Source organism: Eleutherodactylus coqui, chromosome 4, assembly GCF_035609145.1.
Source record: "Eleutherodactylus coqui strain aEleCoq1 chromosome 4, aEleCoq1.hap1, whole genome shotgun sequence".
In the NCBI taxonomy this organism is placed as follows: Eukaryota; Metazoa; Chordata; class Amphibia; order Anura; family Eleutherodactylidae; genus Eleutherodactylus; species Eleutherodactylus coqui.
This window is the reverse complement of record NC_089840.1, coordinates 272863083-272886601: the sequence shown is the minus strand read 5'-3', so window position 1 is coordinate 272886601 and position 23519 is coordinate 272863083. Positions and strand designations below refer to the sequence as shown.

The 23519-nt window shown below is 44.1% G+C and overlaps 1 protein-coding gene across 3 annotated transcripts in view; it reads left to right on the top strand.

Annotated features, from left to right (window-relative positions):
- The window catches only part of LOC136624332 (oocyte zinc finger protein XlCOF6-like), a 459204-nt gene that overhangs the window by 24214 nt on the left and 411471 nt on the right, over nt 1-23519 (top strand). The window contains exons 2-3 of one of the 3 annotated variants that reach the window (XM_066598259.1): nt 4795-4927; nt 6662-6841. The exons of the other annotated variants lie outside the window; for them this stretch is intronic. Of the exons in view, the coding sequence (XP_066454356.1) occupies nt 4850-4927; nt 6662-6841 (258 nt within the window). The 5' untranslated portion in view covers nt 4795-4849. The remainder of the gene's footprint in view (nt 1-4794; nt 4928-6661; nt 6842-23519) is intronic. 3 annotated transcript variants of the gene reach the window in all.

Genomic DNA, 23519 nt, shown 5'->3' with positions numbered 1-23519 from the left:
CTACGTGTTCTTAGGAATTGACCTTTCGGTATTCCTTTTCGGAGCGCATAGGGGTGATAACTGTTCCATAGCAACAAGTTATTTGTTGCAGTTGGCTTCCGAAACAGTTCTGAGCAAATATAGCCATCTTTTTGTAATATGATTCTGACGTCTAGAAACACAATAGATGTAGAACTGATTTCTGACGTGAATTTGAGGTTCAAAGAATTTTGGTTAATGGAGGACACAAAATCTGAAAATCCCTTTGACGTACCGGTCCAGAGGATCAGGATGTCGTCAATAAAACGCATCCAATTTAGGATGAATTGGGACCATTTGGTGTTCTCTTCGGTAAAAATAACCCTTTCCTCCCACCAGCCCAGGTATAAATTAGCGTACGATGGGGCACATGACGTCCCCATCACCGTACCCCTGAGTTGGTGGAAGTACTCGGAGTTAAAAATGAAAAAATTGTGTGTTAGTACAAACGATTAGCGTCTGTGTGACGGAGGCCTAAAGCAACAAGTAAAAAACATATGCTTACTAGCTGATATACCTGGCCTCGCCTGAGTTAATTTGATACAGGTGTTTATGTGTTGTTTGCACGGAAAATGTTATGAAGTCAAGGTTACTTTAGAGTAACTGAGGAATAAAATATGTATACACATAGAGGAGTGTTAGATTCTCCTCAGACTGCATGTACTGATGTCCGTCTGCAGAATGTGCCACTCCTCTCACTAGCCTCATTTAGAACCTAAATAATGCTCGCGCCAAGTTTCCTGCTTGTATGACACTGGGAAGTTACATTAGATAGGGGTGCACTTACTTTTGCAATTGGCATTGAATAATAGAGTTGCGACCCCTTTACTTTTCCTATTTAGGACCTAAAGAATGGTCGTGCCACATTTCACACTTGTACGACATTGGGAAGTTAGAGAATTAGTGGTGAGTCAGTCAGTTGTCATGGAGGCTCTAGTACACTATTGGGCTGCCTCTAGCTTGGATACAAAATGTGATACTGACGGACATGGAGGCTCTAGTAGCCTGTTGTACCACCTCTAGCTTGAATACAAGATGTGATATGGGCGGGCATGCAGGCTCAAGTAACCTGTTGGACCGCCTCAAGATTGGATACAAGACAGACTTTTATGGATGCAAAGATGCCAAATATGTTTTGGGGGGTTTTATGTAGATTTTTTAAATGATAAAATATGGAAAGAGTTGTATTATTCTTTTTTTAATCTATAAATATAAAGGTGAAAGCCCTGACTGGCCACTAATTCTCTAATTTCCTGATGTCGTACAAATATGAAATTTGGCACAACCATTCTGTAGGTCCTAAATAGGAAAAGTAAGGGAGTCACAACTTGATTATTCTATGCTAAGTGCAAAAATATTGGCACCCCTGTGTAATGTACCTAATCTAAATCTCTAACTTCCCAGTGTTGTACAAACCTGAAATTAGTCACGACCATTCTTTAGATCCAAAATAGGAAAAGTAAAGGGGTCACAACTCAATTATTTAGTGCTCAGTGCAAAAGTATTGGCAACCCTCTGTAATGTACCTAATCTAATTCTCTAACTTCCCGGTGTCATACAAACATGAAATTTGGCAGGAGCATTCTTTAGGTACTAATAGGAAAAGTAAGAGAAGTACGCCATTTTAAACTCAAATGTCTACCTTTCGGGATATCTTTTGCTCCCCCTTATCTTTACAAACATAATGGCAGAGCTAGTTGTCATTCTAAGCGAAAAAAACTATAATAATTCCATATTTGGGCAACATCCTGATTGTAACCGAAACTGAGGAGCTTTTAAATTCCCATTATAAAATCTTTCTGCCTGGATTTTTGGAATGGATGGCAGGTTGGTAGTGGGGCCATCCATTCCACTTCCGCCACTCCGGGTTATGTGCAAGGTCAATCGGCACAGGTGCTGAGGGTGGGCCAGGAAGAGTTGTATATAAATAACAGTGTTTACTGTCACAGAGAGAGACTGGAGGGCTGCTGGACCCAGGCAGCCTGAGATACCTGTTGGAGGTAAAAGCCCTGCTGTGTGGTGACCTGTACAGGCAGGGACTGTCTGTTATACTAAATGCTGGACTATTGTTTTCATGCCTGAAGCTAAGGCTGAATTCGCTTTTGATTTGTTGGACTGAAATAAACGCAGGTAACGCCTGCACTGGGACTTTAAATACGTGTCTCCATCTCTGACTGCCGCACACCCCGCAAACCCGCACTCTACTGAGCTGTCTTCCCACAGTTTCTAAAAGTGGCATCATGGGAGCTGCATACTTCCCACAAAATGACGTACCCTTACGTCATAGGGATAGCGCGAGATCATCACAGATCTCGCGCTATCCAGCAGCGGGAGCCGGCTGTCACTTATAGTCGGCCTCCCGCTGCAACAGCAGGGGGCATCAGAGATGTGCCTTCCGCTGTTAACCCCTTCCCTGCCGTGATGTTATCGCAGAGAGCCTGGCTGGTTGCTATGACAACAGGATGCCAGATACCGGCATCTTGTATTGCCAGAGCCTGTGATCGCTGTATAAGCGATAAGGCATTGCAGGAGAGAAGTCCTGCCATGCCTCATCGTAGCAATCACCAGTGCTGCAGTGTAAGTCCCCCAGAGGGACACAGATTGTGTAAAAAAAAAAAATAATGTACAAAAAATAAAAATGTAAAAAAAAACAACCTTTTTTATGCTTTTTCTCATATCAGCATAAAAAAAATCCCACATATTTGGTATCGTTGTGTTCGTAAAATCGCATAAAATAAATCGAACATGCTTTTCATCCTGCATGGCAAAAAGCGTTTAAAAAAACGCTAAAAAAACTGTGGCAAAATGCTAATTTTTAGCATTTTGCCTGCCAAAAAATGCAATAAAAGTGATAAAAAGAAACGTATGTACCCCAAAATGGTACCAATAAAAACTACAGATCGTCTCGCAAAAAACAATCCCTAACAGAGCTCCGTCCATGAAAAAATAAAAAAGTTACAGGACTTTAAATGCAGCGATTTAGAAAAAAAAAATTCCAAAAAAAGGATTTGTATTGCAGAAAAGTGGAAAAACCTAAAAAGAAAATATAAGAATTTTGGTCTTGTTGTAATCATAAAAAATGTAGTGTGTCATTTATGCTGCATAATTAACGCTTTAAAAAAAAAAAAAAATCCATGGGAGAATTGATGCGTTTTCTCTCCCTACGATAATAAAAATATAAAAGTTTTACAATATAGTCTATGTACCCAAAAATGGCACCAATAAAAACTACAGTTCGACACGTAAAAACAAGCCCTTATACGGCCGCACCGACGGAAACATAAAAAAGTTATGGCTTTTGAAAAATGGACATGAAAATCTGCCAAAAATCGTTTGGTCCTCAACGCCAAAATAGGCCATGTCCTTAAGGGGTTAAAGCCTTAGCGTCGACTTCCTTTGAACCTTTAGATTCTATATAGAGATGAGCAAGCACACTCCCTGAGGGCAAACACTCGAGCAAGTATTGTCCTTAGCGAGTACCTGCCCGCTCGTGAGAAAAGATTCGGGTGCCGGCGGGGATCGGGGGGGAGAGCTCTCTCTCACCCCCCTCCCCGCTCTCTCCCGCAACACACCGCTCACCCAAATCTTTTCTCACAAGCGGGCAGGTACTCACTAAGGACAATACTCGCTCGAGTATTTGCCCTTTAGCGAGTTTGCTCGCTCATCTCTAATTCTATCTCAATTAGAAGCTTAACATTAAAAACGTTTTTTCCTAGTTGCCATAACCACAGCACGAAGAGTAAGCGAGCTTCAGGCTTTATCAGTTCAGCAGCCATTCTGTAATGTCACCAAGAATAAAGTTGTTTTACACAAGCTAGTATCCTCTTTCCATCGGTCTCAGGATATTATAATTCCCTCCTTCCGTGATAACCCAAAAAATGACCAAGCATGTAGTTTCCACTGCCTTGATGCTAGAAGGACAGTTCTCCAGTATATTGAGGCCACAAGGCAGTGGAGGCAGGACAATAATGTATTTATTCAATTCTATGCTCACAACAAGGGAAAAAAGTGGGTAAGAGCTCTGTTCACCAATGGTTTCATCTGGCTATCACTGAGGCATATAAAGCGTTCAATAAACCAATCCCTGAAGGTATTAAAGCTCCTTTTACCAGAGCCGTGCCTACTGGTGGACAGAATAGGCCTCAGCGTCTGTGGATCAGATACGTAAAGCGACTGTGTGGAAGAAGTTGCATACCTTTACCAAACACTACAGGTTAGATGTTCGGGCAAATGAAGACCCAGCCTTTGGTCATAAAGCCCTTTCTGTAGTAGTCCCTCCCTGAGTTTGTTTAGTTGGTACTTCTCAGGTCGTGCCGTCGTGGAGACGACGGGGGAAAGGAGGAATTAGACTCACCTCTAAACTCTTTTCCTGGAAGTCTCCTCAACAGCACCCAAATCTCCATATGCAAACATGTATATATAGTACATTTGGTTCTCACCCTTGCTTGTTCGGCAAAAATCCGTGAGGAGGGTGGGTGCTTTAACCCTCTCTGTCCTCTTAGGAGGACGCAATCTCAGGTGGTGCTGTCATGGAGACTTCCAGTAGACCGGATCACTGGTGAGTCTAATTCCTCTTTTTGAAATTTTTTTTTAGTATTGCTGCATTCAACATCCCAGAACTTTGTCCATGCACAATGCTGTGATAGGGCTTATATTATATGTGTGAGTTATTGTTCTCACTGGTATAGTTGAGGGTACATATGATTTATCTCCAGTAATTGTATTATTACGGGGGAGTTGCATGCTGTTACATTGTCTCGTCTTCTCTCCATTCAGGGTCCTCAGCTGATATCATCTATATCAGATAATTTTCCTGATTAACCTGAGAAGGATGGAGAGGAAGAGGGACAAGATGGCGGAGAGTATATTCAACCTCACCCTAGAGATACTCTTCCAGCTTACAGGAGAGGTGAGAGATTCTGGGAATGACGTCACGTTACATCATTCTTATCTATGGTTACCTGGACCTGTCCACATCCTCATGTCAGTGAGGTCACCGCATAGCTTTGCAGTCGCAGACCAGTTGATACTATTGCCTGTATTCTTGTCTCCCTACTTACTTCTTTCCCCCATACAGGTTAGATTAGTTTTCCATGGCTCAATGTCCATCAAATCTGAGGTCAGCCACTGACAGTCAGTGGTGGGAACCGTCCCCTCGACACATTCAAAGCGCCGGGAGCCGATTCTAAGGATTTGGGTGGGGGAACAGAGGTAAGTAGGGAGAAGAGAAGAGCGTCGATAGAGTCTAGAAGGCTGTGGCTGCAAATCTATATAGCTGACACTGCTGATATTTAGATGTGCACATATACTCTTCATATTGGTTTTTCAAACTAATTTTATTTTTAGTAAGCCTATTAAGTTATGGTATTCACTTTATTCTAGCCTTTTATCTATTAATTACTAACAAATTGATATACCCGGCTTCGCCCGAGTTAATTTGATATAGGTGTTTACGTGTTGATCGCACAGAAAAATTTATGAAGTCATGGCTACGTTACAGGAACCAAGTAATAAAATATGTATACACATGGAGCTGTTACCATGTGGCGGTTGCTGGTCCTCCTGGGGCGGCGGTGTGCTTGGTCCCGTGGTCGGGGCGCGTCCCCCTGGCTTGTTGTGCGGGGGCGCGGGTGCCTGGCTGGCATGGTGCTGGTGGCGCGTGCGCACCTGTGAGTGCAGCTGCCGTGCACGAGCTCCCTTTTATTATGTTCTGTTTGGAGTTGGTTGTCTCCCTCTCTCCGCCCCAGGGTGGAGGCTTTTGTTTAAAGAGACTTGCAATCACTGCCAGTTATTGGTTTTCCGCAGTGTGCTAGCTAGTTTGCCTCTGTTGGTCTCCTGCCTCTGTCACCTTGTCTGCTATACTTTGCTATTGTCCGCCAGGTTTTTCCATCTGCCTCAGTTCTGCTTAGTATTGTTCGTGTTGGTTAATTACATCTGCCTTTTCTGTCGGTATTCTACCCTTTCCATCCAGGTACGCTAGCGTCCCTTTTCGGTCCCTAGTGAGAGTAGGGACCGCCGCCCAGTTGCCCGCTTGGGGTTAGCCAGGAGTGGAGGCAAGCAGGCAGGGACAGGGGTTGTGGGTGAGATCTAGGGCACCCGGGCTGGCGTATCAAGGGTAGTATACTGTAGCAGGAGCATTAGATTCTCTTCAGACTGCATGTACCGATGTCCCTCTGCAGAATGTGTCACCCCTCCCACTCTCTCATTTAAGACTTAAAAAATGTCACCCCTTTACTTTTCTTAGTTAGGACCTAAAGGATGTTCATGCCAAATTTCATGTTTGTACGACACTGGGAAGTTAGAAAATTGCTGGCGAGTCAGTCAGTGATGGCTGATAGACAGATGCTTTAGTTTAACATTAGATTAACACCGGCACTCCAGTTTTTTCCTCTGTTAACCTGCCTGCAGCGGTCATGGTTCATTGATGAGGCATCATTACTGCAGTCGATTAACAAGAAGTCCAGCGGTTAGAATCTTATTGGCAGTGTTAGACCTAATATGTAAGACTTGTTTTATTTAGTTTTTTCTACATTGCTCAGCTTTTATCCTGGCTAGTTACATTAACAGATGGCAATAACCCGAGAGATGAAGGACCCTGGGAATGTCTGCAGGGATATTTATGGATGTATCTCCCCATAAACAGGATTACACGGTAGTGAAGAAGGCTTCTAGTGATGGCTGTCAGGCCCCGGTGTCTGATGGATGGGGAAGACCCCTGAGCCCAATCACAGGGCCTCCACCTCACCCCCTGATACTGAAGGAGATCAATGAGCAGAAGATCCTAGAACTCACCTACAAGATGATTGAGCTGCTGACTGGAGAGGTGACGCTGCTGGGAATGCTGGGACATTATACAGTAACACTATGGCGGTATAACGTGTCTGGGTGATGACGGTATCATTGTGTTGTCAGGTTCCTATAAGGTGTCAGGACTTCACTGTCTATTTCTCCATGGAGGAGTGGGAGTATTTAGAAGGACACAAGGATCTGTACAAGGACGTCATGATGGAGGACCACGAGCCCCCCTCATCACCAGGTAATAGACAGGACTAAATCCACACGGCCTTTATTATTTGTATGCAGAGAATGAATTCAGTGGCTGTCTGTGTTTTCTGCAGGTGGATCCAGTAAGAGAACAGCAGCGGAGACATGTCCCCGGCTTCTTCTTCCACCGGATGATCAGGTAGAAGGACATAAAGTTCCAGTCTTCAGTACTGCGGCCGTGAATGTCTACTTTTATCCAATAGTATTATAGGATTTATGATTGTCTAAAGGGAATGCTTAATCAGAAAATGACCTCTTGCATAAATCAAGTTTTTATGTTACAGGCCCACTGTGGCAAAAACACATTTTTCCATTCCTACCCCCTCATCTGATGGCCTGTTACACTCTGGAGGTCTCCTCTGTATATTGCAGCCATTTCCATGCAGTGCAGTCTCCTGTCGGATACTTATCAGGCATCATCTTGATGGTGACATTTTTGCTTTTACATCAAACCCATGATTCATCACCATAGTATTAGCTAGAGCCTGTACCATTTCTGCCTGCTTAGTGGGCAGTTCAATTTATCATTACCTTCTATATTCTTATAAATAAGCTAAAGCCCATAAGTATTGTGGCTAGGGGGTTTATCTCGCTTCCGGATCGCTGGCCTCTCGATTCAGGCAGGGGCCCCACCCGTGTTGAAATACACTCCAGAAGCAGGGATTTCTTTAAAATCTGGTGCCTGCCTGTTTTATTCTACAGCAAACATGTGTATCACACACAGCATACAAAGTCCATAATTTAGGGTTCACAACCCACAGGGCCAACTTCACTACCCCGCCAGGGGTGACTGGAGGGTGTCCTCTGTCAGACATTGGACTGTTCCTAAACTGGTCCAAACTGGACCTCAGGCTAGCAGTCCTTCTAGCTCCACTGAGCTGTCACTTCCCCTGAGTCTGGCAGGATCTGCTCCTTTTATCCAGTTCCTGCCACGCTCACCAGGTGTTAACCCCCTCTGAAGTGCAGAATGCCTGTCTGTAGCCCTCTGCAGGCCATTCTGTTCACTGCACTCCCACACTATACACTCAGGAGGATGAGCTGTGATCTCCTTTTCTAGAACTGTGAGATAGGAGCTGTGTGATTATCAGCAGTAACTGTTATAGGAGTGTCTGTGTTTCCGCCAGGCAGTTTCTGTAGTAGGCTCCATGTAATAGCATCACACAGACGGAGAAGCAGACTAAAAACTGAACACATAAACCTAAGTAAATATGAGCTGGTCAGAATTCAAATCACATTACCATCTGAGGAGAAAGAAGCCAGGAGCTTCAGATAGAAAAGAGCAACTAACCAAGATAACACCAGCCAACTTATATATATACTGGGGTGATAGCTACATAATGAGTACATTTTTTTTAACCGAAACTCTATCTATATTTTGAAAAAAAACAATATCCTGCAGTTCTCACACTGACCACTAAGTCTAATTATAGTCTGACACTATTTGTTCTGCAGAGAGAACTTTTCAGCAGATCTCTGACTATTTACACAGGCGGGATTATAGTTAAAGGTAACAGCTGTGTGCAGTATAGTCAGCACAGGCTCCACCATTCACAGTAGGTGATAATCACAAATTATGGCCCCTTTCACACGGGGGAAATTCCGCGGCGGGATTTCCCAAAGTATTTCCGTCTGTGCCCGCCTGCACAGGATTGCATTACAAAACGCAATCCTATGCAGACGGCAACGATTTGTCCGCGTGAAAGTACAAGCGGAAAACAAATTGAGGCATGCTCTATTTCTGTGCTGGTCTCGCAGAGGCCCGCACATAAATATCACTCCCGGGGTGCCGGCTTCGCTCTGCGCATGCGCCGGCTGGGCGTCAGCCACGCATCACAGAGCCGGAGCTGCGGGGGGAGCAGGTGAGAGCCGCACTGGTCCCTGCAGGGGCGCAGATCGGGTCCAACTGCAAGAATTCTCACAGGGGATTCGACCTGGACGTCTGCAGGCGGTCTATCTCCTCCACTTTCCTCTCCTCTACTTTCCTGCACAGGTGACAAATCATGCCTAATGCTGGGTTTACACGGGATGACAGTCAGCTAAATGAGTGCTTGAGCGGGTGACATGACTGCTAGTTGTTTGCGCTCATGCAGAGCGTTTAGACAGGAAGATCCCTGCTGACTGTCGCTCACTTCTTGCTGACTTCTTGCATTCTGTGTGAAGTGTTGAGCGGGAAGTGTTCAAACGCAGCGAGAAGGCAGTGAACCAGCGGTGATTTTTATGTTGGTTGCTAGTGAGTGATAAACGAAAAGTAAAGGAATAGTGTCGTGCTCAGGCACTTTAGAGGGGGTTAACACCTGGTGAGCATGGCAGGAACTGGATAAAAGGAGCAGATCCTGCCAGACTCGGGGAAAGTGACAGCTCAGTGGAGCTAGAAGAACTGCTAGCCTGAGGTCCAGTTTGGGAACAAAATGTCTGACAGAGGACACCCTCCAGTCGCCCCTGGCAGGGTAGTGTAATTGGCTCTATATGTTGCGAACCCTAAATTATGGACTTTGTATGCTATGTATGATATACATGTTTGCTGTAGAATAAAACTGGCGGGCGCCAAATTTTAAAGAAATCCCTGCTTCTGGAGTGTATTTCAACACGTGTGGTGCCCATGTGTGGACCGTGAGGCCAGCGCTCCGAAAGCGAGAGAACCCCACTTGCCACAATGCTAATGGGCTTTAGCTTATTTATAGGAATATAGAAGGTAATGATAAATTGAACTGCCCACAAAGCAGGCAGAAATGGTACAGGCTCGAGCTAATGCTATGGTGATGAATCATGGGATTGATGTGAAAGCAAAAATTTCACCATCAAGATGATGCTTTCTCCAACTGTGTGATGACTTTTACAATATTTATTTCACAGCTGGTGAAACTGGAGGAAGATCTGATCCCTATTGATGCTACAGAGACACATGTGAGCGGGGATCAGCCGTGTAAGGAGGAGATCCCTACAGATGACCCCCCAGGTGAGTGACCACTAAATGCAGAGAACATCCCAGATTCCCCCTAGTCGCTGACTACAACAGTTCTGTGCTTTAAGCTCTGTGCTGTCGGGTCTTCAGCCGTACATCCCTCTATTCAGCTACAATACAAGTAAATAAGGGCTGAAAGTGTATTACTATTATAGGGGGTAACACTGCGGGGCGTCTAAAGGAGAACTAAACCTTTAAAAAAGCCTTTGACACATAGTAGGTTTTGATTGTTGGGGGGCCGGTGATGAGACCCCAACTAATCACTAAACTGAAGGGGCAGAAGCATTCATCTGAGCACTGTGACCAATTAGTCATTGCTGTCTCTCTTTTGATCGGTGTATGGGCTCAGTAGGAAGTCTATGAATCCGCGCACCTGGAAGGAACAGGAGGAACACGTCTGCTTCTCCACACATTCTGACAGAGCCGCCACAGCTCTGAGCCCCATCCCCTGCCAGTGACGCCATAGCTGAGGAAGACTGATGCTACGAGCGCTAGAAGAGGAAGACCCATCTCCATAATGACACAGTGGTGACACGGAATAAAGGCTAAGCCTCGCCCCAAAACGGGGAGAAATTCTGGGTGCCGAGTGAATGCCCTAAGAAAGCACAGAATTGTGCCAGCAGGGAAGTGTGACGGATTGTTCAGTCCTACATTATTGTTGGCCTATCAGCAAGTAGTAGATGATCAGGGGTCCAGAGCTTGGGACCCCTATTGATCAGCTATTTGTTGGGTTGGTGTATTGAGCTGATTTCTGCAGAAAGCAAACAGCTCTGTTCTCCTGCAGTGGCCAGGCTTGGCATTGCAGGCCATTGAAGTGAAAGTAAACTGTGCCTGCAATACCAGGCCTGGTCACTGCAGTGGGAATGGAGCTGTCTGCTTTCTGCAGAAATCAGCTCAGTGCATGAGCACACTAGCCCAGTGAACAGCTGATCTGCAGAGATCCCAGACAGTGAACCTCTGCCGATCTACTATTAATAGTCTATCCTACACATATACGCCATCAATAGTTTACAACCGGACAACCCCTTTTAAAGTAATGAAGGCCATATTACAACTCCAGCAACACAGGCAACCATACCCCCATGCTTGGGAGCCGCCACAAAGGATAGAATGGGGCCTACTACAGAGCGGTCAAGAAATTGAAAGTTGGCAAACCAAAGAGCCCGAATGACCTAGAGGCCGAAGATAGTGTGCATAGCGTATGGGAGGAGAGGGATTCTCGGTCCCCACCCTTTCTGTGAGGCAGAGATAGGACGGCCGTGTAAGGAAAAGCAGGAGATCTTTAAAAGAAAACAAAAAACTGTACTGCGCATGTCGTCGGCGAGCCATGAGGACCATGCACAGTACCGCAAAACAGAAAATTGAGGGATCCACGCAGATGCCACTACCGCTAGAAATGCAGGTAAGAAGAGCTCATTGGCTGCGGGCAGGGCGGAATTCCGTGCAAAATTTCCGGCACACCATCCGACCTGCCCGTGGACATAAGGCCTAATTATCACAGCGCAGTTGAATAACAAATGTAAAGACTTAGTGAGCAGCATTGTATATTTAGAGTTATATGAGATGTAGTGATAAAGTCATGGAAGCAATATACCACACAAGGCTTCCGCACTCTTCTGAAGGGGCTCCAATGTAGCGAACTCCCATGTCGTACTCCGGTCCTGACTGCTGATCTTTGCGTCTCATACAACAGTGTGCGTTGCCTGGAGATGCCGGCTCAGTCCGCTCACTGCGCATCTATCGGAACACCCAACTGCTTTTACCAGCTCACATCGCTCCCACTTAGTTTGCAAATCCTGAGTTGTTCCTCTGAGGCTCTCCAACTCACATCCACACAAGTCCAGCCGCAGGTCCGCTCTGCCACAGCTCCACTAGCTCAATCTCTCTCTTCCCTGCATTCTCTGAAGCTGCCAAGTCCCACCAGAGCCCGGGAACAAGACCTCTCTTTAGCTCCATAGTACACAGGCCTTTAACCAATCAGGGTGCAGATCAGGTCCTGTCAGTTCATAACAACATAAAAGATCAGAGTGAACAAAGTCATGTGACCTCTCACTGAAGGTCCTGCCTGGCGGGAACATAAGGTACAGCAATAATAAATATGTATATTATAGTACATGGATGTTTAACCCCTTACACAACACTTGTCAATCACAGCTGGAGGTGCACACCAGTTGGCTGACCACGTCTGCCCCTTCGTTTTAGCAATTGGTAGTAGTTTCAGTACCTGAGCCCCCTGAACAAAACATCTAATCTGTCACTGTGATTGTGTGACTAGGATACTATTACCTCTTATTAGACTGGTATTGAGTTACTGTATGATAATAGAATATAGAACATAGAAACATATATCCAGAACAAGGAGACATAGACCTACATAATGGAATCCAGAACATTCACCTATAGCCAGATAAAGGAATACAGAGCAGAATTACTTGGCCCAGATAACAGAATACATAACATGAAGACATATATGGCCACATAGCAGAATCCAGAACACGGATACACTGACCCAGATAACAGAATATATAACAGGGAAAAACTGACCCAGATAACAGGATGCAGAAGTATATAATATATGTAAATGAATTTCTGTTATCTGTTCTGTATGCATGGCCAAACGACTGGACTAATGTGCATCAAATTCACCACACAGTTAAATCAAACGCTTTGAAAGGTTTTAGATCAGGTTTCAGGACTTTAGGACCTACAGTTCACAAGTCAAAAAAGAAACTTAACGGCCAAACAACTGGACCAATCTGCACCAAATATGCCACATTGGTAAATCAGGTCCTTCGGAAGGCTTAAGACTGGGTTTCGGCTCTCTAGGACTACCATTTGTAATACGTACATAAAATCAGAATACAAACGCAAATATTAAAGGGCCTTTCCACTTACTGGACAACCCGGCTTCAATAAGACCCTCTGTATTATTATAGTAAATTGTATTTACTTCTCCACAGTCACCGGGATCCAACGCTGCAGACCCACTGTGGTCCCGGTGACTCTTGTGAAATATGATGTCACAGGAAATCAGGTGACTGCTGCAGCCAATGAGAGGCTGCAGTGTCACGTTCCTCAGGATCTGAGCACTAATGCCAGAAGAACAAGTGGTGATTCTGCATATCCTCATTGTCGGGCACGGTACCCTGGTTGTCTGTGACATAATTTGTCACAGCAGTCACTGGAACCAGAGGGGGGGTGCAGCACTGGATCCTGGCAACCATGGAGAGGTAATAATAGTTCACTTTATTATTTTAATTGAGGGAGTCCTATTGAAGCGGGATTGTCCAGTAACTAGACAACCCCTTTAATTAAAATCTCTTTTGAGACGCCACTGGTGAGAAGTCATAACAACTCTGCCGTTATTCTTTACTTGCTGTCAGCAGACTGTACTGCATTATGTTGGTTTCATATCAGTAGAAAACAAAAAAACTTTTAACCACACACAGATAACAATTAGTTAAACGAAATACACCTGTACAAAGCGGATAAGTCTACTAGTAATGTATGGGATAGATGCAGTGGTGAAAAAAGGAAGGAGGTGGAGCTAATCTCATGAGGATCCGGTGTGGAGAAGAACCGAATGTAGATGCCAGTGGGTGATGGCTTTTAGTGATTAGTGAAAAAAGTTGCGTACATTTCTAGTCCTGGTGCTGCCAGATCAGTGACTTTGCAACCTGGTACAGTTGGTCAGTGAAGAAGTGGAGAAGAAAAGAAGAAAACCCCCTGATATAATGGCGCATTTAGGACCAAGCACTGTAAATATACGGCGCTTGGTCCCGGGCTTTAAGCCCAGCCGTAAGTAAAATTACGGCTGGGATTAAAGCCTCCCTTTTCTGTAATCAATCAGAGGCAGAAACTATTGTCAGCTGTTAGTAACAGCTGATAACCCGGAGGAGAAGGCAGTTTTTAACCCTTTCTGCCTTCTACTTCCCCGAGTACACAGCGCTCAATGAGCTCTGTGTACTAAAAACTGAAAGTGGAAGTGTAACTTCCACTATGGTAGCCCGGGAGTCACGTGACTGCTAGGATTCCCTGCTACAGCAGAGCTACAGAGTCATAGTAGACCCTGACCAGCTCGGCCATTGACTATTGTCACTACAGGGGGATGTTTTCCCTTGTAACTGAGGGTCCTATGGATGCCCCAGCTACAGTGGAAAATTGTCAAAAAAAAAATGTGAATGTCCCCCAGAGGTCATAAAACAAAATTACAGAATGAAATAATATATACAGTACACAAGAAAGAAAATAACCCAAAGCCGACGCCAACCAAAACTGTCGCTGTATGTACTAATGTTTTAAAAAAATTACATAGAAATGTAAAAAATCATTTTTTTAAAGTTTTTACTCCCCAATCAAAATTAAAAAATGAAAGCAAGTCAGTGAAAAAGTTATTAAAACAATAGCCCTATATGTCACAGGAAAAACAAAACGCAGCGAAAATTATTTTGGTAGGTAAAGGAAAAAAAAAGGGCAGTAAAACCACCCCACGGGTAAAATCCCTAAAAAGTGTCTGGTCCTTAAGGGGTTAAATGAAAGCCAGCAACTATTTGCTGGCTTTCATTTAAAGAAAATAAATTTTCCTTTAAAACCTCAAGCTTCTGTACGTCTATCTAAAAAGGTTTCGCCATCAGTGATTTCTCCACTAGTAATGTATCAATTACTGAGATATATTCTCCTTGGTGGTGTTTGTTTATTGTAGTGGTTATACCTTACCTATCTTACATGAAATAAAGGTTATATCCCACTGACTGACACGCACAGCGAGCAGCCTGAGTATACGGCTCTGTGAATGGGCCCTTCAGGTTATATTATTCAAAAATAATAAAATTACATTTATTCTTGGCAGAGGATTGTAGCGGGAGGTCAGAGGGATGTCTGATGTCTTCAGATGATCAAAGAATTACCCAAGATGCATATGAAGAGCCTGACATTATCCCAGATATACCATCAGCTCTTCACAGCAAAGATCCATCATCTGATCATTTTGAGCTGATCCTATTTTCTGATTCATCACAGACTGCAAAGCAAAACAAAATTCATGAATGGAATGTTGAACATGAAAGAGTTCACAGAAGACAGAAGCGATATTCATGTTCAGAGTGTGGGAAATGTTTTAAACATAGAAGAGGTCTTGCTAGACATGAGGGAATTCACACAGGGAAGAAGCCATTTTCATGTTCAGAATGTGGGAAAAGTTTTAACCGTAAATCAGTTCTTGTTATACATCAGAGAATTCACACAGGGGAGAAGCCATTTTTATGTTCAGAATGTGGGAAATGTTTTAGCCACAAAGCACATTTGGTTTCACATGAGCTAATTCACACAGGGAAGAAGCCATTTTCATGTTCAGAATGTGGGAAATGTTTTAACCAAAAATCACCTCTGGTTTCACATGAGCTAATTCACACAGGGGAGAAGCCATTTTCATGTTCAGAATGTGGGAAAAGTTTTAATCGTAAATCAATTCTTGTCACACATCAGAGAATTCACACAGGTGAGAAGCCATTTTCATGTTTAGAATGTGGGAAATGTTTTAATTGGAAATCCGTTCTTGTTAGACATCAGAGAACTCACACATCGGAGAAGCCATTTTCATGATCAGAATGTGGGAAACGTTTTAACCAGAAATCATATCTTGTTATACATCAGAGAACTCACACAGTGGAGAAGCTATATTCATGTTTAGAATGTGGGAAATCTTTTAAAGAGAAAGCACATCTGGTTTCACTTGAGGTAATTCACACAGGGAAAAAGCCATTCTCATGTTCACAATGTGGAAAATGTTTTAACCAGCAATTAATTCTTGTTAGACATCAGAGAATTCACACAGTTAAGTAGCCATTTCATGTTCTGAATGTAGGAAAAGTTTTTACCGGAAGTCAGAACTCGTTAGACATCAGAGAATTCTCACAGGGAAGAAATCCTATTTGTTCTGAAGTTGAGAAATATTTAATTGGAATTCAGAACTTGTTACACATCAAAAAATTCACACTGGAGAGAATCCATTTTCATGTTCATAATGTGGTAAATGTTTTTATTGGAAATTCAATCTTATAAACCACAAAAAAAACTAACACTGGATGGAGAGAAGTCATTTTCATGTTCAGAGTGTGGAAAAAGTTTTAGTTCGGAAAACAAATTTTGTTGACCATCAAAAAATTCACACTCTAAGAGTGAAGCCATAGTCATGTACTGGTAATTTTTTTTACCCACAAATCACACCATCTTAAATTTGAATAACTCACTGGGAAGCAGCCATTTTCAATTTTTTAACACTTAACAAATGGTACAGAAAAATCCAACATTTAAAATCAAAGTCACATTTTATACAAGCGAATCCAATTTAGCAATTATTTACAGTTTCAGGCAGCCTTTCAGGATAAGCTGCCATGTGTATACATGGGGAATAACACAATTCCTGACCATTTTATATATCATTAATAGAGATGAGCGAACGTACTCGGTAAGGGCGATTTCGCAATCGAGCACCGCGATTTTTGAGTACTTCACTACTCGGGTGAAAAGTACTCGGGGGCGCTGTGGGTGAGCGGGGGGTTGCAGAGGGGAGTGGGGGGGGGGGGAGAGAGAGAGGGCTCCCCCCTGTTCCCCGCTGATACCCCCCGCTCCGCCGCGCCTCCCCCCGCTCACCCACAGCGCACCCGAGTAGTGAAGTACTCGAAAATCGCGGTGCTTGATTGCGAAATCGCCCTTACCGAGTACGTTCGCTCATCTCTAATCATTAGAGTTACCATCTGCCATCTCTACATTTTAAGGTACCTTTACACAAGCCGATAGTTGCCCAAATAATCGCAAAAATGAGTGATTTCGGGTGACTATTGGCTCGCGTACACATGACTACAGACAGAACATCAAGCGAGAAGTCGCTCATTTGCTGCTATTTGCTCTGTTTTAGCTAGTTGAAGAGCGAAAACTGCTCAGTGGCATCTCCATGAGTGTAAACAGGAATTGTTCAGTGTTTGAGCGACTGCCTGTGTAGTATAAAGAGCTAAATAAAGTGTCCGCCCCAACTGTCCAGTCTCAATCAGCTGACGTTCAGGACACTAGGAAATCTGAGTTGACATCCTTTCCCATTACTAGGTATATATTAGGTTCAAAATGTTTTATTCGTTTTTATAAGAAAGCAATTACCAACTTATAGCATTACGTGTTGTCCAATATCATTACGTTACCATCTTATAACAATTTTACCTGACAATGCAATGAACTTAATATATAATAATAAAAGAAAAAGGAAAAAATAAACAACCTTGTCTTGGTTTGCTTGCTTCGCTTGAACTTTCTGTGTTACCAGCATTGGTTCTTATTAAAACAAGAAGCAGCTGTTGAGAGAAGAAGAAGGAAATAGAGAGAGAAAGGCAGGTAGTCGTGGTGGGGGAGACATGAGGGGGGGGAGGGAGGAGGGGGCGGGATAGGGTGATCTGACCTGTTAGCCGATTACGTGTTGGTTGGTTATTTTGCGACATTGTTATGGAGTGATGGGTACAGACTGTTGTTGGGGTATGGAGCCACTCGCCACCCACGTTAATGTTTCGGGAGAGTTGCGATGCAGGGTCCATATGGACCAGGTTGCCAGGTAGCTGCTGTGTCGCATCTCGTCTTTGGCGCATAATTCTAGCTGTTGGATGCTGTCGAGTGTCTCCAGCCACATTAATCTAGTAGGCGGCGATGTGGATTTCCACTTCCTGGGAATTATCTGACGTGCGGCTATAACAAAGAACCGTAGCAATGACTTCTTGGCTTGCCCAAGGGAGCCTGGGAACATTGATAGTAGGGCTATTTCTGGCGACAGCTTTAAATTCTTTTTACTCACCCATGAGTAAAGTGTACCAACCTCTTGCCATAGGGAGCAGATCCCAGAGCACGACCACCAAATGTGGATGAAAGTTCCTTTTTCTCTAAGGCATCTCCAGCAGACGTCCGGGTATTGGGGGGAACGCTCTGGCAAGTGCTGCTGGTGTTTTATACCACCTTGTCAGGATCTTATAATTTGAAATGAAGATTCCCCGCAATACGCATTTGAGGGCCTCCCACTTCACAGGAGCTGCTGTTGTATCTGCCGCGTGTGTGGTTATGAATGTGTCTATTGCTTGTTGTATTTCCTGTTGGCATACGGCGTCATTTAACCCTTTCCAATCCACTGTCTGACGTCTGAAGACATTCTGATTGAAAGCTGTACAGCTTCGATGTCGAAAGACGACCGGCAGGGTAATCTTACTGTATATCACTGGCCGCTCTGTTGTCGGGGGCCTCTCCAGCATGTCCCATACAGCAGTACTGGCTCTAGCCAGCAGATGGCGCCATTGTATAATGGCAGAAAGATAAAACCCCCTAGGAAACCCTAAATCCAAAATTGGATTGCAAAGGGTTAATAGATTATCATTCAGGCGCCAGTTAAAGTTCGCTCTGTTTCCCTGTCTTAACATTAGTGATCCCCAAACTGGCACATGGTCCGACCACACGAAGGATCCCATTGATGATGAGGGTTTCCTATCTAGTAGGCCATGTGATATGTATAAATAGTCTATCCTGTGGTAGCTATTGTGTGCTAGTGAGTGGAAGCCAAAAAAAACTTTTCTTTGGGATGAAGTGCCCTCCATAGGTCCACTAACCTCATGCTAGCTAGTTCTGTTCTGATTCTGTGTGTTGATGGTGGGGAAGCCCCCGACTTACCCCCCGATGAGTCATGGCCAGGGTCCAAGCTGAGGTTGAAGTCTCCTCCCAGGATGATGTTAGATCCTTTCGCAAAGGTCGCCAGGGCCCCCAACACCCGGACTCCGAAGCCTTGCTGTCCTTGATTTGGGAAATAAACATTGGCTAGAGTTATAGCTTCATCATTTACTTGAATTTTTAAGAACAGGTATCTACCATTTTTGTCTATTTCCGAAGCCAGGAGCTTATATGGAAGACGTTTATGTATTGTTATGGATGTGCCTTCTGCTTTTTTCGTTGGGTTTGGGCTGTGATACCAAGAGGTATAGTGGCGGTGTTTGCAGTTGGGTATCTTGGATTCCTGGAAACGGGTTTCCTGTAGGAATACTATCATTGTCTTTTTGCGGTGGAAGTGGTCGAGGATCTGCCCCCTCTTGGCCGGTTTATTTAGTCCCCTCGCATTGAAGATGCTAAAAGTAAGGTCATCCATTATGTTGTGTTATGGTCTATCTCGGCTGAGGTCTGGGGCGGCGAATTGGGTGAGGGGTGGGTGGGGTCGGGAGTGTGGGTGGGGGTATAGGAGATCATAGTGTCTACAGTAGAGAAGTATGCAAAGAAAAGAGAAGAAAAATAAAAGAAGAAAGGCTTGTCCGTAAAAGCCTTACGCAGCGCTGGGTTGTAGCGCATGCTTTTTGGGTAGGCTACTGGCTCTGGTGTTGCCAGCATTTGCGTAAATGAGATTGGCCACCCTTTGTGGGGAGGTGCAAAGGTACCGGCAGGACATTCGCCGAGCCCCCGCATGCCCCATCCAGGTATTTTACCTGTAGTGTTTGCCATTGGCCCCCTTCGGGGCCTTGAGTGGTAACCCCTGAGGCACCGGGGAGAATACAATCTTAATCAATAGGTTGAGGTGTAGATGAGAATGACAGCGGGACAGAATATATAGAAGTCAGAGAGCGAGATCTGCAGTGAAGTATTCTAGAACTGGAAGTTGTAACTATTAACTCAACAGATAAACTTAAGGACTCAGTCCCGTAGCAAAGATGTCAGTCCATGGAGCCTATCTTTTCCTCCTTCTCCTTTTGTGGTCTTGTTGGGTACCCCTCTTCTCCTAGGTTTATGGTGACTAACGGGCTAGCATCTGCATGCTGTTGCTCCCTCGCATGTGGAAGTTGGGGTCGAATGGAGTCGAGAATTAGGTCTCTTATGATGTTCTGGGATCGTCTGGACTGTGATTGGGGGAGTCCACGTGGAGGGCCGGCCGGCCGGCCCCTCCAGGTCAGTCCCGAAGTGGCTCAGGTGTTTCTGTCCATGCGAGATCGTTTATCCTGTTGGGACTAGGTATATATTAGACAGGTAGATAGATACCAGAGATATAGATAAAGATATGAGATTGATAGATATGCATTGTGATGTGGAAGTTGTAGTCTGTCAGTCATTTTGTATAGTTTGTAGAGAGAAGAGTTAGGAAAGCTGAGTGCTGAAATACCTTTGAAGTAGATTTCAGCAAAGGCTGTTACACTTCTCCCCCATGTGGTCTCTGATGTCCTACAGCCCTTCTGGAGCCAAAGCCAGCAAATGTTTATATTAGAAGATCAGGAGAGGAAACAGGCTTCACACCCCAGTAGCTCTTTCCCTCCCTTACTGGTCCAAATGGGCATAACTGACCTGATAGCTTTTGGAGGCAAAGTTAACAAAAGAACGTGCAATTAAGACAAAGAAAAATGTAATTTAGAAATTATGAAATATCTGTACGTTGCAGCCCGCGGACAAGGATATTCTGTGGAATATCGCATCACTGCGAATAAGTTGCAGGGACTCCCATATCGGCACAATGCTCAGGAACCGAGAATTGCGTATCTCGGACCAGATGCATCCAAAATTACAACAGGAAACATCGTTGTCATATTTTCATGGTGGGTCACACCCACACGGAGTTATGAAGGAAATATGTATTTCAGGGAATTATGTGTCCCGAGATAAGCCAGCCCCCACAGGGGCTGGAAGAAACTAAATGGGAGTTGCCACAGTGAGAGCTTAAAAATTGCACATGGACGTGTGCTCGGGGTCAGCCCCCTTGGAGGTCATTATACGTGAGGTCTGGTCCGATGTTCAGGTGTGACTCCACCCCAAAGAATGGTAACACTCTTATTTTAGTCCCTGTTATCTTACTGTCTGTGGTATCACATGTAAGTCTCTTGCCATTTATCTTGTAACATCATTTTTGTATTTTTCTGTAAATAAGCCCTGCTCTTTTCTTTGAGAATTAAACTTCAAATTAATTAGTGAGCCTCGTCCGTGTTAACACGAAACCATATTCTCTGAAGATCGTATTCATAAGTTGGGTTCCAATTTACCGTAACGAAATTGGTGGTGGCAGCGTTTTTGTATGCATATTGTAGAGCTCTGGAGTGCGTTAGAACGGAGCAGGTGGTGATTTGAGCTTCCGCTTCGCATGCGTGCAGAAGTGTGGGAAAGCTGGATGCAACTCAGCCTGTATTCTAACGACTGCCAGCTTGCAATACTGCAGAGTGTTTGAGGACCAGAGGTGGGATCGATAGGTATCGTCCCTTCCGCTCTCTCCTCTTGTCCAGTGAAGGACAAATTGTTAATAAGTGCACTTTTGGAGTTTATGCTGTATACTGCCTGCAGTCTCTTTAAGGACAGTTTAAAAGCAGTATGAGCTGTCTTACCTCCATCTGGTAATGTGGCAGCAATGCCAGAAGAGGCGTCAGCCAAGGCTATCCCACGATCTTTATCTATTCTGGCACATAGTAGATTTAGAACAAATGTTTTGCTCATACTCCCAGGAGCATGCTTGCAAGCAGAGCGATCGTCCCAATAGGGATGGACCCACACTGCAACCTAGGGGCCTGGCTAACCATATCTGGTAAACTGCATACAAGCAGAACAGGACACTGTTCACACCAACAGACAAGAAAATCCCATCCAGAAGCTCATGTATTCAGCAAAACATGCATGAGTCCATACACCAGGGTTCTGGGAGGGAATGAGGAAAAAGATAGGATCTAGAGATGAGCGAGCCTACTCGGCCACGCCCCTTTTTCGCCCAAGCACCGCGATTTTCGAGTACTTCCGTACTCGGGCGAAAAGATTCGGGGGGCGCCGTGGGTGAGTGGGGGGTTGCAGTGGGGAGTGGGGGGGAGAGGGAGAGAGAGAGGGCTCCCCCCTGTTCCCCGCTGCTACCCCCGCTCCGCCACGCCTCCCCCCGCCCCCCGGTGCCCCCCGAATCTTTTCACCCGAGTACGGAAGTACTCGAAAATCGTGGTGCTCGATCGAGTAATTACTCGAAACGAGTAGGTTCGCTCATCTCTAATAGGATCTCAAATCTATTACTTTACCATATATAGTAGAAAGGAACTTCCACGTAAAGAAGAGTTTTTGCTAAATCATCGGTTTTACATGGGTCAAAAAATGCTAAAAGTGCAGTTTTCTGGCGTCTGTTAACCTTCTTTAGCAAATTATTGTTTTCATTTAGATTAACCCCTTAGTGACCAAGCCTGTTTGCGCCTTAATGACCAGGCCAAATTTTGCAAATCTGACGTGTCACTTTAACATGGAAAAACACCAGAAAGGTTTTGCTTATCCAAGCGATTCTGACATTGTTTTTTCGCCACATGTTGTACTTCATTTAAGCGGAAAAAATAGACAGATAGAATTTGTGTTTATTTATTAAAAGCGCCAAAATTGGGAAAATTTTGAAAAAATCGTCATTTTTTCACATTTCCAACTGCAATATCTTAAATATGTGCAAACATAAAATAGAAATTTTTGCTAAGATTTATATTTCCACCCGTTAACTTTATTTTGGGTGCACATTGGAAAAACTTTCGTTTTTTTTTTTAACCATTTAGGAGACGTACAAATTTAACATTACTTTTTAGCATTTTGAGGAACACTTTGTTTTCCTATTACAAACAAGCCAAGATTGGAAAGGCTCATGAGTGTCAGAATAATAGATACCCCCACAAATGACCCCATTTTAAAAACTACATCCCTTAGTGTATTCACTGAGGGGTGTCATGAGTATTTTGACGCCACAGTTTTTTTTCAGGAATTAATTCAATTTAGAGGAGAAAAAGTAAAATTTCATATTTTTGCAAATCTGTCATTTTAAAGACATATTTTTTTCCTATAGTTTACATGAAAATGAGGATTTACACCCCAAAATGGATACCCCTATTTCTCCCGTGTTCAGAAATATACCCATTGTGGCCCTAATGTTATATCTGAGTCCACAAAGGGGCCCAAAATGAAAGGAGTAGTCAGTGTCTTTCAAAACAGAAATTTTGCTTGAAGTCCTTTTAGGCCCCATAGCACACATGTAGAGTTCTTGAGCGCCCAAAACCATAGAAACCCCCCACAAATGACCCCATTTTGAAAACTAGACCCCTTAAGGAATCTATCTAGGGGTGTACTGCATATTTTGACCCCACAGTTTTTGAATGAATTAAAGCCAAGCAAAAGGAAGAAATTGTGATTTTCGTTTTTTTCGGCAATTCTGTCATTTTAAAAACAGCTTTTTTTGTACAGCACACATATGAAGGAAGACTTGCACCCCAAAAATGGATACCCTGTTTGTCCCGTGTTCAGAGACATACCCATTGTGGCCCTAATCTTATGTCTGGATGCACAACGGAGCCCAAAATGAAAGGAGTAGTCAGTGGCTTTTAAAACATAAATTGTGCTTGAAGTCCTTTTAGGCCCCATTGCCCACTTGTAGAGTTCTTGAGCACCCAAAACCATAGAGAACCCCCACAAATGACCCCATTTTAAAAACTAGACTCCTTAACGAATTTAT